Source organism: Odontesthes bonariensis, chromosome 14 (assembly GCF_027942865.1).
Source record: "Odontesthes bonariensis isolate fOdoBon6 chromosome 14, fOdoBon6.hap1, whole genome shotgun sequence".
Taxonomy (NCBI): domain Eukaryota; kingdom Metazoa; phylum Chordata; class Actinopteri; order Atheriniformes; family Atherinopsidae; genus Odontesthes; species Odontesthes bonariensis.
Window position 1 is genome coordinate 17,683,298 of NC_134519.1, and position 9,528 is coordinate 17,692,825.

A 9,528-nucleotide genomic window follows, 5' to 3' on the forward strand; every position below is an offset into this window, starting at 1 on the left:
GCAAAGAGTAGCCCTTGAATATTCAGAGCAGCTCAATTACGTATCAAGCTACTGGGTGATGCTGGGGGAGTGTAACAGCACTTTGAATGTGTTAACATACATAATTGATGTCAATGTGTACATTCACAGCTTCTGGTGATGCCTTGGGTGTGCTGATCCCACTTGCATATTTCAAGATATTTAACCAGTCCGGACTTTTAAATGACCCAGTGGGACTCAGCGGAAGGAGGAAAAGCAGATTATTGATGAGTGCAGATGTGGGTTGGTTGTGCAGTGCAGATGTTGTTTCCAAATCATTCAGGATCAATGTAAGCTTTAGATCATGGCTGTGTCAGTCTCCTTTTAGATCAAGAGTGCAACACAGTGAGGGGGTTTTAAACAAGTTGTCTCCTCGCATGACATTCAGCACAGACATGACTGACGCCGTTTCACTTTTTTCTTCATCCTTTTTTCATTCTCAGCCAGTGTAGCCCTGTCACTGGTCCAAACTGCTCTTTGATTTAGGACATAAGCAGAATAAAGGGGGAGGGGATTCATGTGCTTGGGCATAAAATTGTCAAAGACATGTCAACGTCTTCCCCTCTGTAGGAAGCAAGACCTCTGAGTACATCGAACAGATTGCATCTGACCTATGACCAGCAAGAGACCAGCTCATCTCAGCTTTGTATGTCTGCGAGAGTCCAACCCTGAAACCGGAGGTGAAGTCAGTTTTATTTTCACATTTCAGCAAGATTCTTAGATACAAACTGCACTTGCTATGTTTAACCTTGAGGATTTTAAAAATACAGAGCACCCTGCAACACCAGTTTATAGTTAGAGAAGCATCATAAATTTTCTGAAACCCTGGAGGATTCAGGAGTTTTCTGCAAGGCTAATAAAGCACACTGGGCCAGCAGCAGCAGGCTGAAACACTCCTTTGGTTTCTCACAGATGGACATTGCCTTGATGCCTCCTGCAAGGATCGAGAAAACAAGGTGCAGAACTGATCTGCGAATAACTGTAAATGGCTTTGGTTTTTTTTTCTTCCCAGTTAGGGATGTTGCCCATGATTGGCACCCAGTGCAGAGAGAGCACTTTGAGGCTGCTGAATAGCGGATAAAAAGAGGTCTGCTGCCACTGCACTGGCTGGAGGTACTGCGGGTGCTGCTTATGTACCTGCACTGATGCAAAAGGTTTGTGCAAATCAACGTATTCCATGCATAATCTAATAAAGAAATGGGACTTCAGCATAATGATAAGTTAACTGTTTCGCTCAGTGCATTGGACAAATCCAACTATTAGAGGGTACGAATATGCTTTATTACGCATCGGATCATATGTGATTGGTATAAATGTTGGTGCGCAACATAAGGGGAAATAACGTATAAAAAGTATGTTGCCAATTGATTAATGCTTTATTTTATGGGTGTTTGGTATAATAAACCACCCTACGTCCGGCTTGCACTGTATAATGAAGCAGTGTAAATGTAAAAGCGACAGAAGGTTTGTGAGGCTTACCTGATTCCCTGGTAACAGGTGGCGATGTCTTATTAGATCCCTTTGCACTCCGATTCTTCATGTGACGGCTTTTCTTATTTTAATTTATACAACGTTCCTAAAACATCTCTGCGAAATCACAATGTATCCCTTGTGGCAGCATCGCCCACACGGCATCCAGGTCCATCACACTGTAGCGATGTGCGGAAAAAACCCCGATGGATAAAGCACCCCGCACTCGCACCGAAAACCACATTTGTCCATATTTTCCGAGCAGCGGTGGATTCAGGGATTCCTCTCCATCGACATCTCTGGCAGAGGGTCCGGTCTCACAGCCCCACGTCTGTCTCTCTCACGCATCGTGCTTGCCAACATGACTGAAGATGGAAGTCACACGCGGCTCGTTCAACGCGCGCGTTGCTAGTCTGCGTTTAGCACACGCACAACTCTGGATCCATACGTTTGATATTACTCTACTTTTGTGAAAGTACCCTTCTTTGTCATCTCTGCCTGTTACGTTTGCAAACACTGCAGTCCTCGATGACTGTGTGAGTTGGTGTGGTTTTTTTAATGTGATTTTAGGTGTGTTTTGTGGGGACCAATTTGAGATTTAGACCTTGGTGTTGAGAATATTTGAAGAAAGAGAGAACAAGAAGAACGTCACTCATTCAAAAGATATCAATTCTAAAGAGTGATTTGAGGGGGGATTCAGGTTAGAATAATGTCGGGGTTAAGAATTGAGGCTTTAGTTGTGATGGTTAAGGTCAGGAAGTACACTAATCTGTTTTGACTGTTAGCCTGCATTATGGTCTCTTTTGGTTACTAAAAGCAAGCTCTTACAACATCAACCATTCAATTTCAGGTTGAGGGTTTGATTTGATGTCAGGAAAAGCTTAAAGAGGTCATGCAAGGATATAAGGTTATGTAATGAGTCATTATGACAAGTGCATGTCTTCAGAAAATGAATGCAAGCCAATGTAATGTCTTCTGAAATGATGGATTCAAATAAGGATTTGACTTCTAGTAGACAAGGAAAAGGCAAAAGCAAAGTATTTTTTGGGGGGGTTTCTTCAACAATGCACAACTCCTTCAAAGCTCACATCAAAGGCCTGAATATCAGATACAACTTTCTGATATGAATGGCCTAAAAGCACACACACACACACATACATAATACACCTGGTTGGATTGCAGTGAGACACTCCTGACTCATTTTGTGCTGTCAGTGAGCACTCACAGACACACACTGTACATACATTCAGCACTCAGTATTGTATTTGGACTCTTTCCCTGAGGACTTCTTATGTGCAGCTGTGCACGCTGACCAGGTGCATCTCATTTTCCATGCTGTCATCATGCCAGCTGAAAGATCCCGCTGTTTTCCCCACATGAGGCAAAACTACTCATCCGACGTTTCGAGTTGCCCACTGACCTGAAAGGCTTGTCATAGTATAGGCAGCAATTATTCATAAACTGAGCAGCATGTGAAGATTTCTGTCTGAGGCACCAGTCTTAGTTAACGCTAGTTAATTAAGGGTCAAAACTTGCTGCAGTGGACAGCTCAGTACTGGTCCTTCAGCCTACAGCTGTTGTCGAGGTTATCCATGCCAAGGGCGATGGTGTGATGGGGAGATAATAAATGGATGTGCTTGCTGACTTCACACTTTACCGCAACACTGCCATGATGAGGCTCTCCATCCCAGTCCTTCCTAATGCCTCAACTGTGACCCATTAGCAAACTAAAGCTAATTCACACCTGTTATTGCGCTTACATACCCCTGGGTCTCAACAGAGGCCTTGTCAGTGGACTTTATTTGACCTTATCTGACCCCAGACATGAATCACAGTTATCTAAAGAAAATACAGTCATAACTGCTGCTAAATAACTGCAGACAAAGGTGACGCAATGCTTAGAAAAAAACTAATTCTTAATCAGATTCTCAATGCAGGCAAGGAGGTTGTATAAAACCTGACAACAATGTGCCAGAATTAGAGCTCAGTTGCAGTTATTTCACATGAGAGGTTTCTGTGATTGTGTTCTGTGCTCTCCTTACGGGTTTGAAGAGGGCAGGACTCAATTGTAAAAGAAAGAAAAAAGCAATCACAGTAACAAACTGTTGTTGTTTGAATGAAACTATAATTATAGTTCAAACCATGAAAGAACCCACAAGCCTAAAGTTTATAGTGTTCAGCTCTAAACCTTTGCATTGATCTTTTTTCCATTTTTTTCTCATTCAGTCTTGAATAAAGAGTTTGATTACAAAGAAACTTAGAATTTAAAGACCTTTTGGTGAACTATTTGTCTTACATAGCTACTATAGCCTATCCACTCTTTGACATTTCAACACATGTACATAGACACATATCTACATATAGTCAGACACATGATAAATGATAAATTGAAAGAAAGCAAAAGATTCTGCCAGGGGAGATATGACACATCCCACTCCTAAAGACCAAATGAAGATAAAAATGATTAAATTTGAGCTATATCTCCTTCTGGTCATTTAGTTGTCAACGCCAAATGAAAATCCCTAATTTGAGATGTTAAAAAGAAAAAAGGTAATGGATGATGGACAACCCATTTTGAATGCCACAAAACAGCATATCTTTATCTAAAAGAAAACTACAGTAATATGAAGGTAGATGAATTGCACATATTGTCAACAATTGCATGTTATCCCTCTACATTAGCTTCACCAGAAAATCAAAAGCATGCTCACATTTAAATGGAGCACATTTTTAACATGTGTTATACTGCCCTGCCATGGCCTGATGCAAGATCAAGATTTCAGTGTCCTGTTAATTCATTTCCAGATTAATAAACAATAGCCTCTGCTTTTCAGACCTATGTGTTATGATGGGAGTCCTTGATGCATGCTCTCACTCCCCTGTCAGTGGAAAATCATCCACATGAAATCAGGAAACAGAGTTGAAGCATGAACATTGCAAGCAGGCATTTTTCATACATGACAGCATATGATTTGGTTGGTATTGATTGCAAAGCATTTTTTCCCTTAAGCGTGCACAACGTTTTTCTGCAGGAACACCACTATTCCTCACACATATACTTGCCATACAGAACTCTGAATCTGCGACAGTAGCCGGGAGTTATTATGCGCAGATAACCTTCCCCTACCTTTATATTCCAAGCAGGCACAAAGGGAAACTCTTTATGATCTGCAATTATGTTTTCAAGATAAGATAAGCAGTTCACAATTAACTTAAGGCTTGCCCCAGACATGAGGGGCTTTTCATACCTGCTGACCCAGCCAATCAAACTGCTCCAGGAGTTGTTTTTCAGTATCACCGTGGCTAAGCTTTTGCCTTTGTGTGCTTCATTTCTTTTTCCAGCCTTGGTACTGAAGATTTTCAACTCCCACCTCGTCCTCAGAAAAACTGACTCCAACACAAGGGGGCGTACACTGCTAAGTTTGCCTCCCCTTGTCCAGTTAAGCAGCAGCAGGGATAAATTTGATTATCATGCTGACCTTGAGAGGGACTACACTCAAATCTACATTCCAAGGGGGTATACCTTATTGCATTATTGGCAAAGAGACGTGTGGCTTTCTCCACACAAGACTGCATTATACTTAACCTACTTATGTTGATGGTGACGTTTGGTCAGTTGGTTCTCATGGAGCTTGCAGTTATTTATCTATTTAATGATGAGAATCTTTTGTGAGTTTGTGTAAATATGTGAGATGCAGTACTGGTGCAGGATAAGCAAGTCCCCAGATTCTCCGAACACAACGTTCACCAGTGACACGATGCGCACTCATTACATTGATTGCATTATGGTACTTTAAATAATCCACGTTTTTCACCTCAGAGTACTTTTCGTCTTCTGGTACCTCACTTATCCGTGATCTTTCTTAAGTTCCATTCATTTCTTTAATTGCTTGCACTTTACTGTGATCCTTCTGCTCATATTTCACTTAAGATGCCAACTGACTGCACACTTGCATTTTTAAAACTAGAAATGCATAAAGCACCTGTCGAACTAGAATAAATGACAGTAACTCTGCCCAGTTGGGAGGCATGCGCTCCTAAAGGCTAAAAGCGGTTTTTTTTTTTAAAGCTCAGTGGTTAAAGCGAGATTTAATTGGTTTGAGCTCCGAGTATATGTAAATTGAAGTTGATGGCTCCTCCCATGCACCTGATCGGGAGTATTTACAGCTCTTTACAGCTACCAGCTACACTGTTTCCAAGAGCGCAGCGACGCACCATGACACTCCACTGGACTTAAGCAATAAGGATTTCCGTCTTTACGCAGTAAACCAAAGCTGACCGATTATAAATTGAGGGCGAAAAAGTCTGTCAAAAGTTGTCCTCTTGTTTTCCAAGATGCCACGCTCTTTTCTGGTCAAGAAGCACATAAACTCAGCAAAGAAGCCAAATTATAGTGAGCTGGAAAGCCCAACAGGTAAAGTTTATTTATAAATAATAACGTGCTACAAGTTGTGTTTCTGTACTTTCGTTTTTATTTTACAGAAGTTGGCTTTGAAATCTGCGCTCCTCACTCCACCGATGACAGACAACATCTGATAACTTTTCATTTTGCTCTCCCTTTTTTCAGTGTTCATCACACCGCACTTCTACAAGGGTCTCCCCCTGTCTGTCATCCCCCAGCCGGAGATCCTGAGCCCGGCAGCCTATAGCCCCATCACAGTGTGGACTACCAGCAACTTGCCGCTGTCTCCGCTGCCCAGTGACCTCTCCCCCATCTCTGGATACCCCTCATCTCTCTCCGACACCTCATCTAAAGACCACAGCGGCTCGGAAAGCCCAAGGAGTGATGAAGACGAGCAGATGCTGCCCAAGCTGATAGACCCTCACGGAGTGGAGGCGGAGAAGTTTCAATGTACTTTGTGCAGCAAATCCTACTCCACGTACTCTGGACTGCTCAAGCACAAACAGCTGCACTGCGACGCCCAAACGAGGAAATCATTCAGTTGTAAATACTGCGAGAAGGAGTATGTTAGCCTCGGAGCTCTCAAAATGCACATCAGGACTCACACCTTGCCTTGTGTTTGCAAAATATGCGGGAAAGCTTTCTCCAGACCGTGGCTGCTCCAAGGACACATCAGGACGCACACCGGTGAGTGGATGGGGAATGAGGAGTGGGGCCTCTTCAGTGAGGAGGCAGCTTTAGTTTTTCAGGCACTGTTTCAACTGTTTGATTTACTGGTTTTATTAGCTGCAGTAAACCCTTTAACACAGCTGTTTAGTGATGACTAAACAAAAAGGTTATATTTCCTGTAGATTTACTCCTTTTGCCATAATGTCTGGTCAGCATGCAGAGTGCTGTGTGTTCCAACAAGCTAATCTAATTGGCCAAGATGCCTCTTTGGCTTCACATTTGAATGTAAATGCATCTGTGTGCAGTTGCTGATAGAGTCTTCTTTCTCATGTCTGCTTCCGCAGGTGAGAAGCCTTTCTCCTGCCCTCACTGCAACAGGGCGTTTGCAGACAGGTCCAATCTCAGGGCTCACCTACAGACCCATTCGGATGTGAAAAAATACCAATGCAAGAACTGCTCCAAAACCTTCTCCAGGATGTCTCTTCTGCACAAGCATGAGGAATCTGGTTGTTGTGTAGCACACTGAACTGGGATACTTTTCCACCACCAGAGAACCCCCTCTGTTTCTTCTTTATTTTTCCAAGCCCAGAAGAAGTGTCAGGGAATCACACCAAGGGGGTTTGCTCACAACTATGCAGACTCTTTCCTACTACCAATCCTTTTCATTTCAAAGTGAGAAATAGCTCAGCGCTCACATGCTTCTCGCTTCAATCAGTGTTCCTGTGATTGCAATCAGTGTTGAGCTTTGTCAAACTATGTACTCACCTACCTGTGCTATTCATGCACTTTTCTGCATGTCTAGAAAGTTTTATAGGTCTTCACAATGTTATCCTCAGTGTTTGTGCCAATGTCTCTCAATAGATGTTTTACAGTCCTTCACTTTTTTCTGTTTTGTTTTTCCCAATACAAGCAATACCAAAAAGGTGCACTATGATTGGCAGTATGACTACAACCAGTGGAATAGTGAAGCCATTGCTACATAGGGAACAAGTGCAAACTTAGATTTAGTGGGAGATTATTATAACTTTTGCACAGCCTGTAGAAACAGTGTGCCAGCACTCAAGTAGCAAAAAACAAGTGCCTCGGTCTTACTCAGCAATATTATGTATTTGTCAGCAACAGGTTCTTTTTATATTTTTATATACTGAATGTAAGTGTGACTGAGATGATTGTATATAACAGTGAAAACTGTGATGCTGAATGATTTTGATATTTTTTTCATATTTTCATGACACTTTTAAAAATAAATGACATTTTGTATAATTCTTTTGGCATCTTCCAAGTTGCTTTTCATCTCTGAGGCTCGGCGTAGCTGTGATGTATGAGCAGTTCTTTCAGAAGGACTCAGCAGGATTCAGCGATTGTCACACGCTTCAAAGGGAAAACATGCACTGAAGTAAACGACATTTAATCCAGCTTGCACCATCTCATGTTAAGAAGATGTTAAAATGAGGAGAGAAGTGACTCAGTTCTGCATCAGGCCTGAACCTGTTCCCCGTGAACCTGTCCAGACATCAAACCATCTTGAAATTTAACACATACTAGCTATATTGATCTGCACTCACTTGTTATACCCTTTGAGGGCCCATGACTCTGCCTTTGCCCAAGTGTGTGTTAAGTTTAAGTGTGAAAGTGTAGTACTTATAAAAATTCATCCTGATTCTGAAAGTCAAGCCATCCATCAAAGTACCACCAAATAAATTGAAGCAAGAGAGAGGGGGGGATACTTACATTTTTAACTTTCTGCTCAAAATCAGCCGTCACCACAGGGCACCAAGGCATTCAACATCTAGATTTTACTATATTTTCACTAAAAGATCAAACTTGCTTTTGCTTTGACGACCTCCTTGATCTATGGGGTGCCTGCCATCAAGGATTAAATAGACTTCCCCAGGCTACATTTTGTTGTCTTTTACCATATGCTGCCTTGCAACAGAAAGAGATTAGACTACAAAAAGTGCAATGCCTTGGGGCATACAGTCTAAGCTGAACTCTTTCTAACAAACTCCACTGTGTGTTCCTGTATGCACTAATGGTCAAAAGCTGCTGACCTAAAAGATGTGATCTGACAGATAGACACATGTTTTTCTAGCTGCGAGGGGCTAAACTACCCTGTAGGTATATTCTTCCCTCTCTGAGTCATCGTCGAGCTATTCCCGGTGCTCGCCTGCCGCGCTTTGGATTGGGCCAGGTGGCAATAGGGGATGTTCAACCCTGCTTGAAAAAAAAAAGAAAAGAAAAAGCAGGTGTAACCTGGAAGATACAAACCATCATCACAATTCCACTGAAAATTTAGTGGCACTACAGTCATGACTTAATGTGGAAATTACACAAGCAGCAGGTTGTATTATTCAAATCATAAAAGTAAAGTGCTATCACGGGGGCACTTTAAACTCTCACAAACACTATCTGTCCTCACATTGGAGGATCTAATATCTTTCCTTGAATTACTAGCACTTTATTACAGTGTCGTAAGTGAGGGAGAAAAATATAAATGCACGATGCCAATTAACTTCATAATCTTGCAAGATTTTCTCTTTACAAAAACAATTACCTGCATGACTGACTGTTCAGATAACAACAACATGTTAACCCCTCTCACCCCCCACCCCCACCTGCCAACATGAGTATTTGATTTAGCTGTTGCGTCTGTAGTGGGATGAGATAAGGAGGAGATGGAGCGGGAACTCATTTCTCTTAAAACATATACCTATTAGAGGATGTGTTAAAGAATGTGAGATTCAATATTTGCTAGGTGAGAAGTGTTACTAGTCGCACTGTTGCGTTAAAATCTTTAGGAGCCACATCCAGGTATAGCCTGCACTGTGGGTGTTTTTGGAAACAAATTAGAAAGAATCTGTGTGCTGAAGTGTGATTGAGATACAGGTAAATTGAATTCCTAAGAAAGAAAACTAGACTGAACATATCTGAGGCTTGAATGATCATATTGAATCAAAATGAAACATGGT

At 41.9% G+C, this 9,528-nt stretch overlaps 2 protein-coding genes across 2 annotated transcripts in view; one reads left to right on the forward strand and one right to left on the reverse strand.

Moving 5' to 3' along the window:
• Positions 1 to 1,909, reverse strand: part of sntg1 (syntrophin, gamma 1) — a 47,211-nt gene extending 45,302 nt beyond the window's left edge. The window contains exon 1 of the mRNA XM_075483229.1: positions 1,498 to 1,909. The gene's annotated coding sequence lies outside the window, so the exon portion shown is untranslated. The remainder of the gene's footprint in view (positions 1 to 1,497) is intronic.
• A 3,773-nt stretch (positions 1,910 to 5,682) lies between these two features.
• snai2 (snail family zinc finger 2) lies at positions 5,683 to 7,822 on the forward strand. The gene is made up of 3 exons (XM_075482263.1): positions 5,683 to 5,902; positions 6,056 to 6,577; positions 6,904 to 7,822. Exons 1-3 carry the CDS (start codon positions 5,824 to 5,826, stop codon positions 7,083 to 7,085), a joined length of 783 nt encoding a protein of 260 aa, XP_075338378.1. The 5' UTR covers positions 5,683 to 5,823; the 3' UTR covers positions 7,086 to 7,822.
• Positions 7,823 to 9,528: the final 1,706 nt, after the last annotated feature.

Excerpts from the sequence above, each read along its gene's own strand:
- snai2 (XM_075482263.1), top strand. The coding sequence starts at position 5,824 with ATGCCACGCTCTTTTCTGGTCAAGAAGCACATAAACTCAGCAAAGAAG. Across the intron at positions 5,903-6,055 it reads TGAGCTGGAAAGCCCAACAG|TGTTCATCACACCGCACTTC; the intron begins GTAAAGTTTATT and ends CCCTTTTTTCAG. Across the intron at positions 6,578-6,903 it reads ACACATCAGGACGCACACCG|GTGAGAAGCCTTTCTCCTGC; the intron begins GTGAGTGGATGG and ends CTGCTTCCGCAG.